At 35.8% G+C, this 26,051-nt stretch overlaps 1 protein-coding gene across 3 annotated transcripts in view; it reads right to left on the bottom strand.

Annotated features, from left to right (window-relative positions):
* Window positions 1-292: 292 nt before the first annotated feature.
* DTWD2 (DTW motif tRNA-uridine aminocarboxypropyltransferase 2) overlaps window positions 293-26,051 on the bottom strand; it is a 185,079-nt gene continuing 159,320 nt past the window's right edge. For all 3 annotated transcript variants that reach the window (XM_008991641.5, XM_002744675.6, XM_054252024.2), the window contains 2 exons: window positions 20,159-20,287; window positions 293-6,731 (listed from right to left, as the gene is read on the bottom strand). In XM_008991641.5, the coding sequence (XP_008989889.2) occupies window positions 6,561-6,731; window positions 20,159-20,287 (300 nt within the window). In that variant the 3' untranslated portion in view covers window positions 293-6,560. The remainder of the gene's footprint in view (window positions 6,732-20,158; window positions 20,288-26,051) is intronic.

The following is a 26,051-nucleotide window of genomic DNA, read 5'->3' as shown; positions in this document are numbered from 1 at the left end:
TCTAAAAGGGGAACAAACTCACACTTTCATAATGGCACCACTTCGCCCATGAGGGGACATTCAAACCATAGCAGGTCACTTATTTCAAACTTAGCTTATAACACAGGCATACCTTGGAGATATTGTGGATTCAGTTCCAGATAATCACAATAAAGTAAATATCACAATATTGATGATCGAATCCTTTGATCTATTATTTCTCTAAAAAGTCACCTCTTCCAGCAAGGCTTTTCCCAACTACTGTGACTAAAGTTTCATTATGCTCTCTACTACAGAACCACTTTCATATCAGTTATCAATAACTGAAATTATTTTATTATGATCAACCATCAGAACTTCAATTTTTTAATATAGAAATTCTGTCTTCTACATCACTGTATTCTCTAGCATTTAAAATAGTGCCTGGCACTTAGTAAGTGCTAATTAAAACATCTATTGAATAACTGAATGGCTTATCAGACTACTGAGAATCACTAATTAAATAAACTAAAAATCTATCTACTAAACATAAAAGACAGAATTCACAGAAAATGCTAACATATACTAAAACTTGATATTTTATGGAAATCCAACCTTATTTCACTACTAACATTATTCAAACTAATGGTACATGCATGGGGAGAGATATTAACAGACTCTCCTCTTTGCTGTTAAATACTAGATATAATTCATGTATTTCAAATTAAATGTTTATTATATTTTAATAATAAGATTAATGAGAATCATCAATGAAAAACTATGGCAATTACATTTTTAAAAACAATTCAAATAACTTTTGTTATCAACAATAGTACGAGCATATAATGAAATAAACATGATTATTAGTAATTTAACTATTTTTAAATGAAAATGAGGTTTAGCATTATATTAGGAATTTATTGACTATTAGATATTAGAAACTGCAGCTGTTTAGTTCTAAGTAAACTATTACTATATCCCATCAACAAAGATATTAATGAGCTAAACTAAATGATGACCAATACTTTTTAAAAAATGAAATCAATTAGCACAAGTGAAAAGCCAAAAAGTGACACTATAATTCACTTTTCCTACTTTAACTTACGAAACACTTTAAAATTAAAAAATTAGTCACTTTGTTAATGATATATTTTATCTTAAAGATACTCATTGTATCTACTGATCTTTACTTTTACCTTACTCACTAAGTGGATTTTTTTCTTTTATAGGAAACCATATACGCCTTGGATAAAACTATATGTCACTGCTTGCCACTTAGAATTTGAATTTGCAAGAGTTCAGAGAGTTACCAAAAAAGTAAGTATTAAAATATAATGCTAAAACATTGATTTCATTTAAATGACAATCGACAATTCCAGAAATGGAAAAAAAAAGGAAAGTTTTACATTTTAGACTCGAAATGACATACATTTAAAAATCTTTCTTCACTGATTTTACTAAGAAGCAACTTTGGAAATAAAGGTATTTAATAAAGCTAAAATACTACACAATAAGTTTATAAAATGTAATGATCATATTGTAAATCATTGCCCACTTTCCTAGCAACAATTTCCCATAAAATTATATTTGTATACAAAAAAAATCAGAAAATTTTCCCCTTGCGAAAAACATATTTGGAGGGAGAAATGGGCAAATGGTATTTGTATGCAAAATCAGTAAGGAGTACTCTGTGATGAAAATAATCCTGAGGTAGGTGCACTTTTTAAAATGTTTTAATTCTTTAATATACTTCTAAGTAACAATTAATAGTAAGTCATATAGAATAGTTTCTTATTCAAATAATTTTTTTAAAAACCTTACATTAAAAAGTTTCTTTTAAAAGGAACACTTTTACACTGTTGGTGGGAGTGTAAATTAGTTCAACCATTGTGGAAGACAGTGTGGCGATTCCTCAAGGCCTTAGAAATAGAAATTCCATTTGACCCAGCAATCCCATTACTGGGTATATATCCAAAAGACTACAAATCGTTCTACTGTAAGGACACATGTACACGAATGTTCATTGCAGCACTGTTTACAATAGCAAAGACCTGGAACCAACCCAAATGCCCATCGATGACAGACTGGATTGGGAAAATGTGGCACATATACAACATGGAATATTATGCAGCAATCAGAAATGATGAGTTTGTGTCGTTTGTAGGGACATGGATGAATCTGGAAAACATCATCCTCAGCAAACTGACACAAGAACAGAAAATGAAACACCGCATATTCTCACTCATAGGTGGGTGATGAAAAATGAGAACACATGGACACAGAAAGGGGAGTACTAAACAGTGGGGTCTATTGGGGGGAAAAGGGGAGGGCCAGTGGGAGGGGGAGGTGGGGAGGGATAGCCTGGGGAGAAATGCCAAATGTGGGTGAAGGGGAGAAGAAAAGCAAAGCACACTGCCATGTGTGTACCTACGCAACTGTCTTGCATGCTCTGCTCATGTACCCCAAAACCTATAATCCAATAAAAAATTTAAAAAAATAAAAATAAATAAATAAAATTAAAAAAATAATTCTTACATTGTTAGTTCAAGTGAGTAATTCTTAAAAATTGAAAGACAATTACTTCTTTCTCTAATATGCTTTTTAATAGAGTACAGGAGTTGCTATGGTCTGAATGTGTGTGTCCCCACAAAACTCACATCTTGAAACCCTGATTCCCACAGTATAGTATTAGGAAGTGGAACCTTTGGGGGATGATTAGGTCCTAATGGCCCCAGAGAGCTAGCTCGACCCTTCCACTACGTGAAGATACAGCTAGAATGCACCATCTATCAACCAGAGAGTGGGCCCCTCACCAGACACCAAGTCTGCTGGTACCTTGATATTGTATTTCCCAGCTTCCAGACTTATGAAAAATAAATATTTATTGTTTATAAGCTATCCAGTGTCTGGTATTCTGAGACAGCAGCCGGAATGAACTAAGCCAGGACCAAGTAATCAGCATGGTGTAAAAAGCCATGGCTTTCCGTATTTCCTAAATAATTTTAAAATATAAAATTGTAAACTGTTAAGACCACTACAGTATCTTTTGTTTTAAAAAATGTTTTTGCAAGGATATATGAGTATCTGTATAAATAATGACCGTTAAGACATATGATAAGAATAGTAGAAAAGGAAGAAGGACAATGTAAGTGATGAAAGAGAAAGAGGAAGAGCCTGGGAAGGAGGGAAAAAGTGTGAAAAGAGAGAGAATATGCTTTAAGTTAATGTAGCCAATAAAAATTTAGATTGGACAATTTCAGAGATAGTGATTCATTCTACAAAAATCCTACATATGAGGCACAACTAAAAGCAGTTTCATTCTATCTATAATGCAATATTATTTATTCATAAAAATGTCCATCCCTATTTTAAAGAAATACATCTACATAGTAAAATATAGTTATGTAAAACTAACTATCTGAGTTCACTAAGTCAGATCTATTTTTTCACTTGTAGCATCAATAAAATTTACTTTTGTATCAATAACAATTACATACAAGGGTCAATAATTTAGCTCCCTGAAATTCAGCATCCCTGAAATTCAATTGAAAGGATTTTCTAATAACATGATCACATTTTTAAACCTATAAAGGGCAACAGTTGGAAATATGTGATGAAGAAACTGAATAAATTATACAGAAGTGCTTTTCTATATAATTTACTAACTGAGAGGCCAAGGCAGAAGGATCTCTTGAGGCCAGGAGTTCAGGACCAGCCTAAACAACACAGCGAGACCCCCACATCCTCACAAAAATTAAATTAAAATTTAAAATTAGCTGAGTGTGGCAGCATGGGGCTGAGGTTCTAGCTACTTGGGAGACTTAGGTGCGAGAAACACTTGAGCCCAGGAGTATGAGGCTGCAGTGAGCTATGATTATGCCACTGTACTCCAAACTGGGTGACAGAAGGAGATCCTGTCTCTTAAAAAAAAAAATTAAAAAAAATAATAAATCACTAACTCATGGTACAGTGAGGAGCTTATTCCTTCCAAAATCTTTGAAAAATATTACTAGTTCTAGCTAAGAAAAGTATCTCTGGAGTCTTAAAATTAGAGAAAATAATTATTCCCAATATAAATCTCCTATTACACAAAAGAAGTCTTGTAATCCAACCTGTAGAAAGTTGTCATGAACTGTGACTTACTTTGTATAATATAGTTCTCAACGCTTTATACTCATATGTGTGAGAAACACTCAATATCTCTCATTACATACAGTGATTTTCAACATAGTATAAATGACCTCATTAAAAGTGAGGTCACTTTATATATAAGGAAATACTAAAGTATATAAAATCAAAGTGCAATTGGGGTACACAAGTTAAGCCTACTATCAGCTACAAATTTATAAAACCTGGAATTTCCAGGAAAATCAAGCAAACATAAAGAATCTGAATTTAAAAGCCAACTAATACAATAAAAAGTAATTTTTTAAAAGCCTGATTAAATTTTCAGTTAAAATGCTCACATAATACTACACTTTGAATACTTATAGTGATTAAAATAACGCCTTTTAAAACTTACTTAAAACTGTTCAAAGAAAACAGGTGACTAGAGAAGCATTTTATAGCACAGATGATTAAATGGACTCACCTTGTTAAGAGGTCAGGAAAAAATAAGTAAAAAAATAAGTGAAGTGAATTTGCAGGTCAGTAGAATTATTTGAAAAACTATACATATCTAATAGGAAATTTTATAAATTTCCAAAAACACGAAATTTAAAGTTTTTTAAGGCTTCAAAAACACTCTAAAATGTTTTATTTAAAAGATAAACGTAGAAATTACTCTTAACAATCAACAAAGTAAAATTTTGAGTTACAAAATGGCATTTTAGGGGAGGGGGAGTTTTCTTTTTAAAACATAACAATGACTAAAGGAAACTCATGAAGTTTAATATCAATGTGAAAAATTACTATAAAATGATTTTAGCCCCACTTGTTAAGAAACTATTATACATTATTATTATTTGCTGCTTCTTTTCTAGTAAACCAAATAACCATTTGATATTTGGTGTTTTACACTGTCAATGAGCTAGTTTTGTTTGTTTCTTTATTTTTTGAGGCAGGTCTCACTCAGTAGCGAGGCTGCAGTACAGTGGAATGAACATAACTCTTTATAGCCTCGACCTTCTGGGTTGAAGTGAGCCTCCCACCTCAGCCTCCCAAAAAGCTGGGACTACAGGAGCATACCTCCATGTTTGCCTGATTATTTTTATATATATTTGTGTAGAGACAGGATTTCACCATATTGCCTAGGCTGGTCTCAAATTCCTGGGCTCAAGCAATTCTCACATCTCAGCCTCCCAAAGTGCTGGGATTACAATGTGAGCTACTTGGCCAGCCTAATTGTTTTTAAATCCAAAAATAAATCAACAACAGAAGATAGTACTCCAACTTTAAACATTTTAAAATATTTTCTGCATAGTTTCCCCAAATATTAGCATTCTAATTGTGACTAGCATTATAGTTTTTAATGAGTCTAATCCAAGTAAATAATAAGCAAATGAGCATGAAAACTGTTAGAAATAATTATTGGCGTATGCTTATGTTCCATAGTTATCAAGCTTACCTTTAAATTGCATGTTCAGTTTTCCTTACAACTTAACACTAGATACAGGAAACTCTAGAAGTCAAAAACAAAGACTAAACAAAATCCCCTATTCTTGCCAAGATGTGTATATAATTGCAGCAGACTTACGCTGAATATATACTGAACATAAATATATGTTACATATATGTCTTTTATTCTATACAAAATCTCAGTAAACATTTCCCAAAGAGCAGGAGGAATTTGTTCTCTCAAATTGAAAGTTTTTTCTCATTAAAAAGGTTATTTTAAATAGCCCTACTTAGAGAAATATGTTCTGAAAATAAGCTTTATCACATTCCAGTTATTATTTTCCATATGAAAAAGTCAATGAAATAAGTTTACTATAGTCAATAAGCCTGTTCAATGAACACTGAAAAATAAAAATTTATCCAGAGTGATTGCTAATGAAATGTCTGCTATTTCAAAATTACATGTACCTCTTTAAAAATCAGGGCAATTAATAGAACACTTAAATCATATTAGTAGAGTTCAAATTTAGCCTCTAAACAATAAAGTTTCCTTATTCCTTTATAATATTTTACAAAATAATAAATTACTTCATTATCATAATTTTCCTCTGTTACTTATTCCAAACTATAAAATTAGGACTGCAAATGATGTAGATATACTATTGGTCTACACCTAATTATTTATAAACATTAATGGAAACAGTACTGTTCCAATCCACCACAACAATTTCCTTCTATTTTACATGCAAGAATTCTAACCCAGCTCAACAACAAATCACATTTTAAATTTGGGTTTGAAAACAAGTATTAAAGGTACACTTTAAAAAACAAGTACAGTGTGACATCTTGCTTTTCAGTAAGCCAGTGAATTTCTGTTTGTTTGTTTTTATGAATATCTGGTGTACTTCCTTCTTCTGGGCAAAATTAGTATGCAATTCTCATTCTTCTTTACCAAGTTAAAAAACCTACAGACCTATACTATATGAAAACTTAACTTGGTATTGCTAGATGAAGAAAGGTAAGCTAGCACCAAATGAACAACTGTACTAAATTTTAACACTATTCATTAACAGCTCCATTTTCCTGAGTTTGCGTTTGTTCTTTGGCATTGGTTTAGGATATAATCCATTTCTCAGAAGGTGTTCCTTGCTGAGACGAATTTGGGCACCATGCTGAAGTTGGAAAGAGCATAAAGCTTGTAGAGGGCGAAGCAACGTCTGTTAAGAAAAAAAAAGACACTAAAAAAGTATCTGTGACAAATTATGATATTCTATCTATATTTTTCATTCAGAAATATGTTTCTTACATTATGATTGGCTTTTAACTATGAGAAATGATAGGCACTCTAATAAATATATAATTATTTCTAGATAAATAATGTCTTTAAAATTCACACCTTAATAACACACTAAGGAATTTAAGTAAAAAGATACAAATACTGATTTTCCACATAGGTAATAAAGTCTGATATTAGTTTTATACATTAACTTACTCAAACACCAGGAAAAACTGTTGCCATTAAAATTGAATCTGTAACAAGCAGACTGAGACATTTAGATACAAAGATAAGTACATCGTAATAGTCAATTCAGTTTCTCTCACAAATTAATGCAAGCTTACTGACACCTGAAAACAATTAGATGACGGCAGCAATGGGTAAATTGCTGTTTGCTGTTCCTCTCATATTAGTCGCGTGGACCACATACAACTTAGACACCCAGGTTTTGGTGCGTTTGAAATCATTCTAATAATATCTGAACCTGTCTAAACTCAAATACCTTTAGGCCAGCCATAAACAAGTAAACTTGGTGGATCTTTATAAGCCAATCGAGAATAGTGGCAATTGTAATACAACTGGAGTATATTCTCTACCTAAAGTTATTCAAATTAAAAAAATTTTAAAAATAAATAACAACACCATGCCAGTGTTTTAAACATATCTTAGGTGAGATTCTTTCCTTGGGCCTGAGATCCCCAAGTAGATGTTTTCAAAAATAATACCAAAAAAAAAAAAAACACCTTGATTAAACAGATTGTTAATGGAGCACAAAAGAAAAAAAAAAACTGATAGATTTAACCACAAAAAATTCACAATGTCTATGTGAAAATGTATTAACCCACATAGAAAACCCCATGTGAAGTAATCACTGCAGTAATGGTTCTCTTACATGCAGCCAAATATAATTCCCAACTACAATAACATCTGTAAATTCCAGCATTTTGGGAGACTGATGCACAATGTAAGTGGTAGAAAAGGACTCAATAGCTTTAATTTACAAGGAACTCTTAAAAAGTGATAGTCACTAGCAGTTGCTTCTTCATAATCATTATTTTCTCCCTTATTAAAAGAATTCAAATTATATTCAGGGTAGCAATATGTCCAGGTACTAATATTACATTGATTAATGACCCAATCTATCCAAGAAGATGTAAATAGAAGTCTTCAGATGGGGCTTCTAGAGATACTCTTTAAAGGGGGCAAACTTTGCAGGCATAGGTTTTTGCCCTTTCTTCCCCTGCCTAGAAAATTGTTGTTGAAGGTAGGATAAGCATCATGTGACTACGAGGCAAGAAACGTGAAGATTAAAGCCAAATACATAAGACGATGGACAGAAAGAAAAGAATACTTGTCCCTGAAGTCTTCTGCAAGCTGCATTCCCAGTCAGGACTGCCCACCTCAGCACTTCTGATATACAGGAGAAATACAAATCTCCACGTGAAGTAACCACTGCAGTAAGGGCTCTCTTACGTGCAGCCAAATATAATTCCTTACTGTAATATATACCCTCACATCTGTAATCCCAGCATTTTGGGAGGTTGATGCAGGAGGATTGCTTGAGCCCAGGAGTTCGAGACCAGCCTAGGCAACATGGCAAGACTCTGTATCTTGTAAATAAATAAATATATATATATATGGAAAAAATTAGCCAGACATGGTGGTGTGCACCTGTGGTCCCAACTACTCAGGAGGCTGAGGCAGGAGAATCACTTGAGCCTGGGAGGTCAAGGTGGCAGTAAGCCATAATCATGCCATTGCACTCTATCCTTGGTGACAGAATGAAACTTTCTTTAGAAAAAAAGACGGGGGGAGAAAAAGAAAGAAAGGAAAAAGGTAAACATCTTAGAAAGGCTCTGCACAATATTATTGTAGAAAATGCCATCATTTATTTTAACAAAGAAAACAAGAGAGGAGGTCGAATTGAGGGAAGATGGCGCTGTGAGAACAACCCAGGATTGGAGCTGTCTTTGAGTCCGCGGAGAGGTGAGTCGGAGCTGCATTTCCAGACTGATCTTTGTTGCCCATGGAACGGGGAGATTCCCAAGTATAGGGGAGACATGTGGACGCCTGGCAGTGCCTCTGCCTGGTGAAGCCAGCTGCCAGGGTGGTGGCGGCTGGCCCTGCCCATCACTCCCCACAGGGCGCGCTTGTCCGGGTGCCCTGTTGAGCCGGCAACCTGAGACTTGAGAGGGCTGGATTTGAGACTGAGAGAGACTTGGACAGTGGGCCCGCCCAGGGGATTGCAGGGACAGAGCGTTTGGGCTAGCCCAATGGGACGAACAAGACCGCGATTTCAAGCGATCCCCATGCAGTAGGTCTGAGACGCTTTGTGGGGGAGGGGCGTCCACCATTACCGAGGCAACCCGCCCCAACTGAGATACACGCCCACTGCTGAGGCAGCCAACCGTTGCCAAGGCAACCCATCCCTACTGAGATACACACCCACTGCTGACGCAGCCAGCCGTTGCCGAGGCAACCCGCTACAACAAAGAGACTCCGCCTCAGGGCGTGGCGGAGACCACAGCAGAACAGCAGAGCCTGCCCCAACAGGGGGAGCCTCACAACAGCAGGGCGGAGCCGCGGAAGGCAAATAGTGGCTAGTCTGCCTCCTAGCTGGGCAGGACACCTCAACAAACATCCAAAAATAAAGCCCGAACACCCCAACACAGAGCATTTGAGAAAAAAAGGGTTTTTTTAATGAGCTCTGTTGCAGGAGAATCAAACATAGCAGCCTAACAGCCCTGAATGAACAACAGAGATCACAGCTCAGCACTTCAGCTACTATAAAGTACAGACTGTCTCCTCAAGCAGCTCCCTGACCCCTCTATATCCAGAAGACTGACATTGGGCAGGCATCACCCAGGGACAAAGATAGCAGAAAAAGAAACTGGTAGCATCCCTCACTGTGCCACAGCTGCTAGAGGTGCATCCCAGACAAGCAGGGCCTGGAGTGGACCTCAGCAGTCGTACAGCGAAGGGGCTAGACTGGTAGAAGGAAAACCAAGTAACAGAAATACTTCATCATCAACAATCTGGGTGTCCACTCAGAGACCCAATCGAAAAGTCAGCAACTACGCAGATGACAAGCGGATAAATCCACAAAGATGGGAAGAAACCAGCGAAAAAAGGAGGAAAACACCCGAAACCAGAACACCTCGCCTCCTAGAAAGGACCAAAACTCCTCACCAGCCAGGGAACAAAGCTGGATGGAGAATGACTGTGACGAAATGACGGGATTAGACGTCAGAAGGTGGATAGTGAGAAACTTTTGTGAGCTAAAAGAACATGTATTAAATCAATGCAAAGAAACTAAGGAACTTGAAAAAAGATATGAGGAAATGATAACGAGAATGGATAACTTAGAGAGGAATATGAATGAATTAAAGGAGCTGAAAAACACAATACGAGAACTTCGCAAAGCATGCACAAGTTTCAATAGCCGAATTGACCAAGCAGAAGAAAGAATATCTGAAGTCGAAGACCAACTCAATGAAATAAAACGAGAAACCAAGACTAGAGAAAAAAACGCAAAAAGGAATGAACAAAGTCTCCAAGAAATGTGGGACTATGTGAAAAGACCTAACCTACGTTTGATAGGTGTACCAGAAGGGGACGAAGAGAATGAATCCAAGATGGAAAATACTCTTCAGGACATCATCCAGGAAAATTTCCCCCACCTAGCAAGACAGGCCAACACTCAAATACAGGAAATACAGAGACCACAAAGATATTCCGCAAGAAGAGCAACCCCAAGGCACATAATCGTCAGATTCAACAAGGTTGAAATAAAAAAGAAAATACTAAAGGCAGCCCGAGAGAAAGGTCGGGTCACCCACAAAGGGAAGCCCATCAGACTCACAGCAGATCTCTCGGCAGAAACACTACAAGCCAGAAGAGAGTGGGGGCCAATATTCAACATTCTTAAAGAAAAGAACTTTCAACCCAGAATTTCATATCCAGCCAAACTGAGCTTCAGAAGTGAAGGAAAAATAAAATCCTTTGCGAACAAGCAAGTACTCAGAGATTTTGTCACCACCAGGCCTGCTTTACAAGAGCTCCTAAAAGAGGCACTACACATAGAAAGGAACAACCAGTACCAGCCATTCCAAAATCACACTAAATGCTAAAGAGCATCAACATAATGAAGAATCTACAACAACTAACAGGCAAAACAGCAACTTAGCATCAAAATGGCAGTATCAAATTCACACATAACAATATTAACCCTAAATGTAAATGGACTAAATGCACCAATCAAAAGACACAGACTGGCAAATTGGATACAAAGCCAAAACCCATCAGTGTGCTGTATCCAGGAAACCCATCTCACATGCAAGGATACACAAAGGCTCAAAATAAAGGGATGGAGGAAGATTTACCAAGCAAATGGAGAGCAAAAAAAAGCAGGAGTTGCAATTCTCATCTCTGATAAAATAGACTTGAAAGCAACAAAGATCAAAAGAGACAAAGAAGGCCATTACATAATGGTAAAAGGATCGATACAACAAGAAGAGCTAACGATCCTGAACATATATGGACCCAATGCAGGAGCACCCAGATACATAAGGCAAGTTCTTAATGATTTACAAAGAGACTCAGACTCCCACACAATAATAGTGGGAGACTTTAACACTCCACTGTCAATATTAGACAGATCAACCAGACAGAAAATCAACAAGGATATCCAGGGCTTGAACTCAGACCTGGAGCAAACAAACCCAATAGACATTTACAGAACTCTCCACCCCAAATCCACAGAATACACATTCTTCTCAGCACCACATCACACCTACTCTAAAACTGACCACATAATTGGAAGTAAAGCACTGCTCAGCAAATGCAAAACAACTGAAATCATAACAACCAGCCTCTCAGACCATAGTGCAATCAAGTTAGAACTCAGAATACAGAAACCAACCCAGAACCGCACAGCTTCATGGAAACTGAACAACTGGCTCTTGAATGTTGACTGGGTAAACAATGAAATGAAGACAGAAATAAAGAAGTTCTTCGAAACCAATGAGAACGAAGACACAACATGCCAGAACCTCTGGGACACATTTAAAGCAGTCTCTAGAGGAAAGTATATAGCAATAAGTGCCCATATGAGGAGAATGGAGAGATCCAAAATTGACACCCTATCATCAAAATTGAAAGAGCTAGAGGAGCAAGATCAAAAAAACTCAAAACCCAGCAGAAGACAAGAAATTACTAAGATCAGAGCTGAGCTGAAGGAGATTGAGACACGAAAAACCCTTCAAAAAATCAATAAATCCAAGAGCTGGTTTTTTGAAAAGATCAACAAAATAGACAGACCACTAGCCAGATTGATTAAAAAGAAAAGAGAGAACAACCAAATAGATGCAATAAAAAATGATAAAGGGGAAATCACCACAGATTCCACAGAAATTCAAACCATCATCAGAGAATATTACAAACAACTCTATAAACATAAACTAGTAAACCTGGAAGAAATGGATAAATTCCTGGACTCCTGTGTCCTCCCAAGCCTAAACCAGGAGGAAGCTGAAACTATGAATAGACCAATAACAAGGTCTGAAGTCGAGGCAGCAATTAAGAGCCTACCTCACAAAAAAAGCCCAGGTCCAGACGGGTTCACAGCCAAATTCTACCAGACACACAAGGAGGAGCTGGTACCATTCCTTCTAAAACTATTTCAAACAATCCAAAAAGAGGGAATCCTTCCCAAATCATTTTATGAGACCAACATCATCCTGATACCAAAACCCGGCAGAGACCCAACGAGAAAAGAAAACTTCAGGCCAATATCCATGATGAACATAGATGCAAAAATCTTCAATAAAATATTGGCAAGCCGATTGCAACAGCAAATCAAAAAACTTATTCATCATGATCAAGTAGGATTCATCCCGGGGATGCAAGGCTGGTTCAACATACGCAAGTCTATCAACGTAATTCACCACATAAACAGAACCAAAAACAAAAACCACATGATTATCTCAATTGACGCAGAGAAGGCATTTGACAAAATTCAACAGCCCTTTATGCTAAAAACCCTCAATAAACTCGGTATCGATGGAACGTATCTCAAAGTAATAAAAGCTATTTATGACAAACCAACAGCCAATATCATACTGAATGGGCAAAAACTGGAAGCATTCCCTTTGAAATCTGGCACTAGACAAGGATGCCCTCTCTCACCACTCCTATTCAATATAGTACTGGAAGTTCTAGCCAGAGCAATCAGGCAAGAAAAAGAAATAAAGGGTATTCAAATAGGAAAGGTGGAAGCCAAATTGTCTATATTTGCAGACGACATGATAGTATACCTAGAAGACCCCATCGCCTCAGCCCAAAAACTCCTGAAACTGATAAGCAGCTTCAGCAAACTCTCAGGATATAAAATCAATGTGCAAAAATCACAAGCATTCGTCTACACCAATAACAGACTTAAAGAAAGCCAAATCAAGAACGAACTGCCATTCCCAATTGCTACAAAAAGAATAAAATACCTTGGAATACAACTCACAAGGAACGTAAGGGACCTCTTCAAGGAGAACTACAAACCACTGTTCAACGAAATAAGAGAGGACACAAACAGATGGAGAAACATTCCATGTTCATGGTAAGGAAGAATTAATATTGTGAAAATGGCTATACTGCCCAAAGTAATTTACAGAATCAATGCTATCCCCATCAAGCTACCATTGACTTTCTTCACAGAACTGGAAAAAACCACCATGAACTTCATATGGAACCAAAAGAGAGCCTGCATAGCCAAGTCAATTCTAAGCAAAAAGAACACAGCGGGGGGCATCACACTACCGGATTTCAAACTATACTACAAGGCTACAGTAATCAAAACAGCATGGTACTGGTACCAAAACAGAGATATAGACCAATGGAACAAAACAGAGGCACCGGAGGCAACACAACATACATACAACTATACAATCTTTGATAAACCTGACAAAAACCAGCAATGGGGAAAGGATTCCATGTTTAACAAATGGTGTTGGGAAAACTGGCTAGCCATGTGCAGAAAGCAGAAACTGGACCCCTTCCTGACACCTTACACTAAAATTAACTCCAGATGGATTAAAGACTTAAACACAAGACCTGGCACGATAAAAACCCTAGAAGGAAATCTAGGCAAAACTATCCAGGACATAGGAGTAGGCAAGGACTTCATGAACAAAACACCAAAAGCATTGGCAACAAAAGCCAAAATAGACAAATGGGACCTAATGAAACTCCACAGCTTCTGCACAGCAAAAGAAACAGTCGCTAGTGTGAATCGGCAACCAACAGAATGGGAAAAAATTTTTGCAGTTTACCCATCTGACAAAGGGCTGATATCCAGAATTTACAAAGAACTCAAACAGATTTACAGGAAAAAAACAAACAAGCCCATTCAAAAGTGGGCAAAGGATATGAACAGACACTTTACAAAAGAAGACATATATGAGGCCAACAATCATGAAAAAATGCTCATCGTCACTGGTCATCAGAGAGATGCAAATCAAAACCACACTGAGATACCATCTCACGCCAGTAAGAATGGCGATCATTAAAAAATCTGGAGACAACAGATGCTGGAGAGGATGTGGAGACAAAGGAACACTTTTACACTGTTGGTGGGAGTGTAAATTAGTTCAACCACTGTGGAAGACAGTGTGGTGATTCCTCAAGGCCTTAGAAATAGAAATTCCATTTGACCCAGCAATCCCATTACTGGGTATATATCCAAAAGACTATAAATCGTTCTACTATAAGGACACATGTACACGAATGTTCATTGCAGCACTGTTTACAATAGCAAAGACCTGGAATCAACCCAAATGCCCATTGATGATAGACTGGATTGGGAAAATGTGGCACATATACACCATGGAATATTATGCAGCAATCAGAAATGATGAGTTTGTGGCGATTGTAGGGACATGGATGAATCTGGAGAACATCATCCTCAGCAAACTGACACAAGAACAGAAAATGAAACACCACATATTCTCACTCATAGGCGGGTGATGAAAAATGAGAACACATGGACACCGAAAGGGGAGTACTATACACTGGGGTCTATTGGGGGGAAAAGGGGAGGGCCAGTGGGAGGGGGACGTGGGGAGGGATAGCCTGGGGAGAAATGCCAAATGTGGGTGAAGGGGAGAAGCAAAGCAAAGCACACTGCCATGTGCGTACCTACGCAACGGTCTTGCACGCTCTGCTCATGTACCCCAAAACCTAAAATCCAATAAAAAATTTAAAAAAAAAAGAAAAGAAAACAAGAGAGGAAATGCTAAAATAATTATATAAGACTTTACATACTTTACAGAGTGGGTACAATGGACTGATAGTATTCTGAAACATTGTACCTAGGAAACATACCTAGGACCACATACAGACCAAGAAAACTGAAGATTCTATGGATATTTTATGATATTTATTAGATTCTTGCCTACAGAAGAAAACTAATATTCCTATGGTCAAAAGATTCCTACTTTTACATTCTGAAGATAAGATTCTATCAATTTTCTGAGGTAATGAAGAGAATAAATTTTGGAAACAGGCAGATCTGGGTTAGATCCCTACTCCATCTCTGTTGGCACTCCCTATAGCTGTTCACAAATATGCCAGACCTCCTTCTTGGTACATAATCAGACTGCATTTTCCATCCCTTTTTAAAGCTGGGCACAGCCATACAACTCACTTTGGTTAATGAAATGCGAGTAAAAGTAATACTTGTCACCTTAAGGCAGAAGCATTAAAAGTGGTGTAGGATTCATCACCTTCCTTTCCCCTTCCTTAATGAAAGTGGAATGAATTATCTAGATAGTTCCTCCATCAGGTTGGGTGCCTGAGTGACTGCAATGAGCAGAGGTAATCTCACTGAACAAAGCATGAGAGACACATAAACTTTTGTCATCTTACGCCATTTCAATTTTAAAGTTTTAAAGTTGTAGCCTGTCCTAGTAAATCCTTTTTGCCATATGTGAAAAGTTGACAGTTTTCAAGGAACCATTACTACCAACCATTGGCACTGGCTAGAGCCAAGGCACTCAGGCTACAGCAGGAGGCTTTGCCACATCTATCTTTAAAAGTTCCTATGATAAACTTCACAAGTAGAGAAGCTTCTGTAATAAAAAAAATCCCCAAGCTAAAGGCTTCCAAGGTATGAAAAGTCCTGGTAAATACTACAAGAGCTAATGAAAGCCACCATCTTTTAGTTCACACTTTCTTTTGCCAATCTACAGGCAAAAATAATAGAGGAAAGGAAGGGCAAAAGGATTAACTCTTCTTGAGTGTCTGTGTTGACAACTGTGGCAATTACTCATTATTATCTCAGTTCTTGAAATCCTATGAAACATATTATCTCAGTTCTTGAAAACAACAAATAGTTGTTTTTGTACAATAAAACAAGTACAAAGAAATTATGTGGTCTGCCCACTTGCAAAAACTGATGATAATTAAGTTGTAATTCAAAGCAACTTCAAAGTCCACATCTTGCTACTTTCATGTAGCCATGCTTTCAGGTGTTTGAAAAACTGCCCTAGAATAAGGATGAAGATGAGACAACAGACTAACAAAGTTATTCTCTACCAAGTTCTTTACTTTGAGGAGCCCTGCCTCTATAGAATGAAGCCAAGTGAAAATTTCTCTTCTCTGGTGGCCCTGGAGGCTTAAGCCTGTAATTCCAACATTTTGGCAGGCCAAGGTGGATAGATCACTCAAACCTAGGAGTTCAAGACCAGTCTGGACAATATAAGACTCCTCCCACCTCTCCCATCTCTACAAAAAATGCAAATATAAGCTGGGCATGATGGCAGGCACCTGTAGTTCCCAGCTACTTGGGAGGCTGAGGTGGGATGATTGCTTAAACCTGGGAGGCAGAAGTTGCAGTGAACCAAGATCACGCCACTGCACTCCAGCCTGAGCAAGGCTCTGTCAGAAAAGAAAGAAAGAAAGAAAGAAAGAAAGAGAGAGAGAGAGAGAGAGAGAGAGACAGAGGAGGGAGGGAGGGAGGCAGGGAGAGAAGTAAAGCAAACCAATGAGAAGAGAAAAAAAGGAAAAAGAAAAAAAAATTTACTATTCTTCCCCATCATCTTAAGGTTTTATTAGAATGCCCCTGATAAAAGGTTATTGGGAAAAAGTGTACGCCATGGTTTTCCTCCCCAGGAAGGAAAGAAAACACCAGTGTTTGGGGCAAACTGAAACTGCAGTTCACAAAGATGCTAATTTACTATCGTAACTAGACGCTAATTTTTTTCTTTTAACTAGATTTGAAAAGGGGGTGGGGTTCCCCCACAAGGAAAATAGCTTTTACTACAAATTGTGGCTGGAGGCAATTTTTGCCATCTGTAGTAATAAGCAACTTGAGATGTTTCATTAGGTATTTCTTCTGCTCATGCTCCCATCATGTTATCAGTACCTCCCAAATCACAGGTTTGACTGTCAAACATCCTTTTTCTACTCCTGGCCACTGTAGTCTTCTTGTGCCTGGCCACCAAAGCAAACAGAATGAGGGCTCAAAGAGCTCACTATTATCTTGGGACTTTGTGATTAATTTTATCCACAGACAACAAAAACAAAAGCTGAAGAGATAAAGGGTCTTGTCACCTTTCTGTTGTCTTAAACTTTGCCTTTTGTTAGACACTATACTCAGAACGTATTTTACAAGTCTCAAGTGGTCACAATAAGGATTCCTTTTTTGGTTTTGTTTTTTAAGATATCACATCACAAAGCATAATCTAGCAAGACTCAAGTCAGCCTGTGGCTTTATGTCATCACTGCCTTGGGTTATATAAAACAACAAAAGTAATGAATGAAAAAACTGCTGATGGAGAAGAAGCCCTAAAACAACATTAAGAAAGTTGTCCTAAATATATGTTACACATTTTTTCAAAAAGTTCCTTATCAGTCAACTTGGAAAAAATTCATTCTAATACACTGTAGAGTCTCGAATATTTGTAAAATAAAGCCTGAAACATTCTTAGTTAATAGGATCTTAAAATAATGGTACATTAATTTTTTTAATTTATCATTTTTTACAAGTAGATGCTATATTAATTAATACCAAAATAATATAAAACTTAAGAGAAGGGAATACTAGCAGAATTAGTAGTAGTATATAAAAATGGAGAGAAGGGAGCACTAGCAGAATTAGTAGTAGTTGTAGTAGTAGTGGTAGTAGTAGTAGCAGTAGTAACAGTAATACTAGTAGTAGAAACTCTATCCTTAACTCTAACTCTGTTATTCTACAACTACTATTACCATAACTACCACCACTACTAACATTAAAGGTTCCATTTTGGATTGCAGTAAAGATCCAATTCCAGTTGTGGGGATAAGAGATACAGGTCCATAGAGAATTCTTTCCAGAACCCAAAAGGAGAAAAGCAAGCTCTAAATCTATTAGCTAAGGAATATATTCTTCTCTCAAAATTTGAACTTTCAATGGGTCTTTAGTCTGATGTTGTCTGATCTTAGAGTTTTACATCAACAAAAAAGAAGATACAGAGACCGTAGAGAAAGCAAGTTTAAACAACAGCACTGGGTTACATCATTCTATTAAGACATCTATAAAGATTGTGTATGTATATACATTTGCTTAAGAAAATGCAGAAATGATGGTAAATAAAACAGAAAGACAAGTATGAGGTATGTAAAGTACTATGTTCATGGCTAGGGACATGGGAGTAGGAGATAAGGTTAGAAGAGATGGAAAAGTATCTGAGAACACTCCTTGCTCATTTAAAGTAACAATCTAGGGTCTTTCATGAATATTTTTTCAAAGAACAGAGAAAGTGAAATTGCCTAGACCCAAAACAAAGTCTACACACACACACACACACACACACACACACACACACACACACACAGAGAGAGAGAGAGAGAGAGAGAGAGAGAGAGAGAGAGAGAGAGAGAAAGAGAGAGAGAGGGGCTACATAAAAAGAAAGCCTACTTCTTTCAAAAGAAAAGTCTCCAACTCTGACACTTTCCACCGCTTAGGGTAGAGGAGAGGAAAAAAGCAATTCCGTGCTTCTAACATTCTTTAACACTCCTTGCTTTTGAGATCTTTTTGTTCTCTTTAGGATTAATATCTTGGTAACTAACACATTTACGCTGAACTGAGCTTACATCCATTGTTGAAATTTCCTTCATGTTTAAGGCATACTCATACCCGTAACCACAACGTATAATGAGAAAGGAAGGCAGGAAACAGTTCTTCACACGTGTGTGTGCACGTATGTGTGTGCATGCGTGTGTTTATGCTATGTTTTGAAGGGGGAGTCATAAATCCCATTTAGTTGTGCTTATTATCCTCTGATTTTCTTGAGTTTTATCAACATTTTTCAATAATTAAAAAAAAACTAACAACTTAGGGTTTTTTTACTATTTTTTTCTTTTGCTACCAATGCAAAGTTTCTTATATGTTCCAAAAGACTGAGATGTTAGTAAGCAAACTGAAACATTATTCTTTGCTGGTGATTATTAATTATATATAAAATCAACATGTTTTCATACAAATTAAATAAAATAATTGCAGGTTATAATGTTTTCATATTCTCTAGGCATTTTTTTTCCACACAAAAAAAATGTCTTTTTGCTGGGCGCAGTGGCTCACGCCTGTAATCCCAGCACTTTGGGAGGCTGAAGTGGGCAGATCACCTGAGGTCAGGAGTTCGAGACTAGCCTGGCTAACAAGGTGAAACCCCATCTTTATTAAAAATACAAAAATTAGCTGAGTGTGGTGGCAGGCGCCTGTAATCCCAGCTACTTGGGAGGCTGAGGCAGGACAATCACTTGAACCCAGTAGGTAGAGGTTGCAGTGAGCCAAGTTTGTACCATTCCACACTAGCATGGGCAACAGAGTGAGACTGTCTCAAAAATAAAAAGAAAAGAAAAGAAATAAAAATTTATTATTACACTCTAAGCAAGGTTAATACAAGAATCAGAAAGTTAGTATACCAACTCAAATAACAGCACCAATGCAAACAGAAAAATGTTGCTATAGAATGTTCTTTTAACAAAAAAGAAAAGGCTGAGCATAAGATAACACAAAATACAAAAAAGAAAAGAGAAAACACTAAAAGAAATATCTAGCCAAAAACTATTTAATGTTGTGCTACTTAAATATAATTTAGCATATTACAAATGCTGTTTGCACAGCTTAGTATGAATATTTATATAATGCGATCTGTAACGCTAAGCTAACACAGAAAAACACCAGAGGGGAAAGAAGGTTATAAAAGTACATAAATATCTATCATAGAAGATTCTACTTGTCACATGAGTTACAAATTTAACAAGTATGTCTAAATCTTCTATGTAAAATCTAAGAAAACTTCCACTTTCAAAAATTATAACCTTCCAAAGACATACCTCTTGTATGTAATTATTTTTCTCTAGGATGGAAAGAGCAACAGCTGCACACTCCAGTGTAGAAAGGCATCTATTAGTTGGCTGCATCCGAATTACATACTGACTAGAAATGCTAGTTTTTAACTGCACCTGAAATCAAAAACAAAATAGAATATAATTTTTGTTTTAATTTTAAAATTATAAAGTCTGTGTTTTAAATGCTGATTACTTTCCTTCCAAAACTGCCAGCAGTTTAGAAGTATTCATTGTATCAATATCTTTTATGTATAACATCCTTTTGTTGTTGTTACTGTTAATAGTAGAAGCAAGAAGATAGCTGTACAGAAGAAGACACATCCACAATATATACAAACTACTATATATCCAAGTAAAGACTGAACATACACTTCATAAAAGAAGATATAAGAATGGCAAATAGGTACATAAAAAAGTAGTCAACATGATCTAATATAAATTAAAACCACATTAGGGTAACATTTCACACTCACTAGAGTAGCTAAAATCAAAAAGACTAATACCACCAAATGGCAACAATATTTTGCTTTTTTTGCTTGAAACTCTCATATATTTAAAGTGGGAGAGAAAAACAACATAATGACTTTAAAGAATTATTTCACGGTTGTTTTGTTTAGTTGCATGTTTTTCCATTCCATTCTTTTTTAAAGATGGTTTATTTATTTTTTATTTAAGGTTCTGGGGTGCATGTGCAGGTTAATTTTTAAGTAAGCTGTGTGTCTTGGGGGTTTGGTATACAGATTATCTTGACACCTAGGTAATAAGCATAGTTATTACCTGATAGTTTTCAATCCTCTCCTTCCTCCAACTAGTTGCCAGTATCTCCTGTTCCCTTCTTTGTGTCCATATGTACTCAATGTTTAGCAAACACTTATAAGAACACATGGTATTTGGTTTTCTGTTCCCGTGTTAGTCTGTTTAGGATAATGGCCTCCAGTTCTGTTCATGTTACTCCAAAGGACATGATCTAATTATTTTTGTGGCTGTACATTATTCCATTCTGTATATGTACCACATTTTTTAATCTGGTCTATCACTGATGGGCATTTTGCTTGAATCCATGTCTTTGTTAGTGTGAATAGTGCCACAATGAACATATGAGTACACTTGTGTCTTTATGGTAGAATTATTTATATTCCTTTGTGTATATACCCAATGAGATTGCTGGGTCAAATGGTTGTTCTATTTTAAGTTCTTTGAGAAATTTTCACACTGATTTCCACAGTGGCTGAACTAATTTACATTGCTACCAGTAGTGTATAAACATTCCCTTTTCTCCACAACCTCACCAGCATCTATTATTTTTTGATTTTTTAACAATAGCCATTCTGACTGGTGTGAGAAGGTATCTCATTGTGGTTTTGATTTGTGTTTTTCTAATAATTAGTGATACTAAGCATTTTTTCATCTGCTTATTGGCCACATGTATGTCATCTTTTGAAAACTGTATTTTCGTGTCCTTTGTCCACTTTTTAATGGGGTTCTTTGTTTTTTGCTTGTAAATTTGTTTAATCTTCTTATAGATTGTGGATATTAGACCTTTGTCAGATGCATAGTTTCCAAATATTTTCACTCATTCTGTAGGTTGTCCGTTTATTGCATTGATAGTTTCTTTTGCCATGAAGAAACTCTTTAATTAGGTCATATTTATTTTCTAGTATCCTCAAAGCTGTGTGAGTCTCTCACTTCTTGACACTATCAAAACTCTCCCATCAGTGGTATCTTGTCCCTCAGTCCCCTCTCTCCTCCGCATGACAGTCCCCCATGATGACAAATATGGTTCTTCTAGTCTGTGCTTTTTGTTCAAAGAATTCATTACAACTTATATCATTTATTTCCTGAGGGGCAGGGGTTGAAAAAGGGAGAAACAAATTGCTACTGCTGCTATGTAGACATTATAAAAGAAGGCATTCAATTTTAGAATATGTCCTTTAAAGCAGATTTGACTAACAGTGTTTTAGGTATGATTATTCTGAAACTACTGTGCATTTCTACTAATGGGAAAGGTAGGAAAAAGATCTGGAAGGGGACAGAAATGGAAGAAAATGGTAAAGCAACGTGTACAGTGATAAAAGCTAGCCTATGATTAAATAACTATAAGAGTAGTTTACAGTATAGACTAAATAATTACTAACAACTTTGATATTTCACCAAAGCAACTAGAACAGACTACAGTCAACTACTTCTTTCAACACTCAATTCCAAGTTTTCATTGGAGAAATTTATAACAGACAGTTGATTACAATAAAATCTTTGGGAAACATGCAAAATTCACAGGTAATTTTGTTTACTGAAGCAAATTTGGTTTGTTATTTGAGGGAGGAGTTTTAATGTAACAAAACTCAGAATTTGAATCTCTCCAGAAATTATAATGAAACTAGATGTAGCAAAAGACTAAATAGCTAAAATGTCATATTATTAACATACATATTAGATGATACCTTATTAATCTTCTCACATCTTCCTTTTATGCTTATTACACACTTGATTCAGTGAGCAAACGAGCAAGAGCAGAAAGAACCCCTTCTAATCTATCTTCTTGAGAAGTCAGAGGAATCATAATAAATAATTTGTAAGAAGTTGCCTTGTCTTCTTAACAAAAATTTAAGAAAATCCAAAGCAAAATTATTCTAAGAAAAAGAAAAATTAACCTATGATGAAAGTATGGTATTCAGAAAGCATCTCTATTGAAAAATAATTATCATTTCAAATCTGACAATAACTAATCAATTCATCTCAACCAACACATTCTTTTCCTTCAGTTCCTCCTCAACTATAAAATCAGATAGCTGGAACTGATGATGTCAAAATCTATCTTTTAGTGATCAATCCTAAAACTTGAAAGAGTAATCTTACTATGAAAAATTTGAAAGCCATGCTGACTCAATAAATGTTTCAGAAATTATAATCCTTTTGGAAGTTGGTTCTCTACAAATATTGCAGGAACACAGATTCAGAAATTCAAATTTTAACCAGTTCAGAGAACCAATGGAAAAGATGTGAAACTAATTATAGAAATAAGATCTGGAAGAGTTGACTATTTCTAAAATGGAAGTTATAATAAACTTTCTTTTAGTAGCATCTTAAAGTCTTCACCATTAAAACACACACACCAAAAAAAAAAAAACCCTCCTTTTTGTATCAATCTTATTTCTACACTCTTTCACAGCAAGATTCTTTATCTCAAGCTTACAAGCTGCCCTTTGAAAGAGAGGTACTAAATTTTTTATTCTAGCTCCCATCTCTCAATCCACTTCACCACTTCCATTCCCTCCCTTAGGTCAACAATATGATGGATAAGACTCCAGGTGTGCCATTACATAGATGCCAGTTCTAACAGAGATGTATTAATTTATTACAAAGTTTCATGCATTTACTGAACCCTAAATGCTATTCTAAATAATGAACATGTATTATTTAATTCTCACAAAGGCCATAAGAAATAAGTACCTTCATCATCTCCATTTTACAAATGAGAGAACTAAAGCACAGAGAGATGAAATAACTTATGGTTCCAAAATTAGGTCAGAGCTGCATATGAATCTATTAAGGCTTACTCAAGGGCCAGTTTCATCACCAGGTTAATAACTAGAAGGATAAACTCTTAGGCAAATCCCAGTATATTAAACAAATAAAAAGAAAGCTGTTCCACTGAAAAGCAAGGTTGAGGCACCCTTCAAAAAGTTTAGAGTTCTGCTGAACCTAGTTTAAAAAACAATGGTTTAGAGTGAGGAGCCTTCTCTTATACAAGTATAAAAGTGACACACAAATATCTGTATCTATGTCCTGCTCCAGCTTTACCACACTATGAAACCTATAACAGTTTTTATAAAAAATAGAGATTCCAGGAATTAATGTTGAAACTCAGAAAATGTGATAAAAATCAAGCTTAAAATGGTCTTAGCTGTAGATAAAATGGTAATATTAGTGCTATTTCTCCAACACAATATTATTTTTTTTCTGGAATGACTTTAGAATCTGCGTATCTTACCAGTTTCTATGGAAAATAATATTTCTAAAATTACAAAAAAGAAACTAATGTAGAATACACTTGGTTTAAAATTCAGCTTTTCTTATATAATCGGGAAAATATAACAAACAAAAGAAATGAAGCCCCAGTAATGAACCCAAAAGAAAGGAAATCCATAAAATGACTGACAAAGAATTCAGAATAATTCTCTTGAAGAAGTTCAGGCGACTACAAGAAAACATGAATAGAATATTAAATAAATTTTGGAAAGCAATTCATGAAGAAAAGGATAAGTTTGACAAAGAAATAAAAACAAAAATAACAGAAATCCTACAGATAATGAATACAATAACTGAAATGAAAAAGTCAGTGGAATGTTTTAACAGCCGACTTCATCCAGAGTAGTCAGTGAGCTCAAAGATAAGACATCTGAAATTATCCAATCAGAGGAGAAAAGAGAATAAAAAAAGAACGAAGAAGGCTTGTGGAAATTATGAGATACTATCAAACAAAGTAATCATTAACAACTTTTAACACAAAAATTTAAAAGTTACATAATACTTCTCCAACACACAAAAACTTTAATGTTAAAAAATACAAATACATCATTGAGAAGTCTAAAAATTAAGCACTTAAAAACTTCACATTTGAGTAACTCTAAGGAATAATACAAAATTTAATTTCTGTTAACTGAGTTTATTTAGCCAAACATCTTAATTACTAGGTTTTACTGTTAATGCAATATTTAATCTCTACTAATTTCCATAAAACTCCATGTAACCCATCTAAAATGGCTGGGAACTATGGGTATGGAAATATATCCAGAAGGAAGAAAAACACATAGATTCATAAGATCATAGGATTGGAAGCAATCTTTAGAAGTAAAATTGTCCAACTTCTTGCCCTTAGGCATAACTATTCTTTAAAAAATGTGGATTCACAGAAGTAATCTAAAGTTTTAAATAATAATAAATAATTTCAGAATTATTTCAGTAAATTAACAAAACATTATGCCATGAAATAATGCCTGAAAGAGGTCACTGTAGGTTATTTTCTGCTGCTCCAATTCCTTTTTTCCAACAATAGCTAATAAAGACAAGTCTCTGTTGAACAATGCTACAGAAATTAACTTTTATAATATCAAGTGAAATTAAATTTGCCCAACTGGAGTGTGGTAACATGTATGCATTTTTCATATTGGACTTTTTATTCCTTTTATTAGGTCATATTGGGTCAATTTATTCCCTTTATTAGAAAATTTAAATTAGAAAATAATTTAGGATTTTAGAAACTGATTTGTTAATACTAGTATTGCCTAAGTAATAACCAATTTAAAATGTCTTGCTAGTCAAACATATTCTACCAAAAAAAACTTCATTTAACTGTGGGCAATTCTATCAATTTCAAAAGCTGTCACGGCTTCATAAGCAGCTCTTGAAAAATAAATGATAGACTAGCCTAGATGTGAAACTCAACACATATTATACAATTACAACATCATCACTTGCTGAATAAAATTTTTATTTTAAAATTTACTCTGAGCTGGGCCCAGGGTACATGGCTCATGCCTTAATCCCAGCACTTTGGGAGGCCAAAGTGAGAGCATCACTTGAGTCTAGAGTTCAAAACCAACCTGTGCAATATAGCGAGACCCCATCTCTACAAAAAATTTAAAATTAGCTAGGTGTGGTGGCACATGCCTGTAGTTGCAGCTATTCGGAGGCTGAGATGAGACAATCACGTGAGCCCAGAAGCTTGAGACTGTAGTAAGCTAAGATAGTGCCTCTGCACTCTAGCCTGGATGAATGAGTAAGACCCTAGCTCTTAAAATAAAGAAAAAAAGAAAGAAACTACCTGAGTTAAACTGTATGCTGTTTCATTTTACTAAGAACATCTGTATCTTATATA

This window comes from Callithrix jacchus, chromosome 2, assembly GCF_049354715.1.
Source record: "Callithrix jacchus isolate 240 chromosome 2, calJac240_pri, whole genome shotgun sequence".
NCBI lineage: Eukaryota > Metazoa > Chordata > Mammalia > Primates > Cebidae > Callithrix > Callithrix jacchus.
The sequence above is the reverse complement of the archived record's forward strand: the minus strand, read 5'-3'. Positions and strand labels throughout refer to the sequence as shown.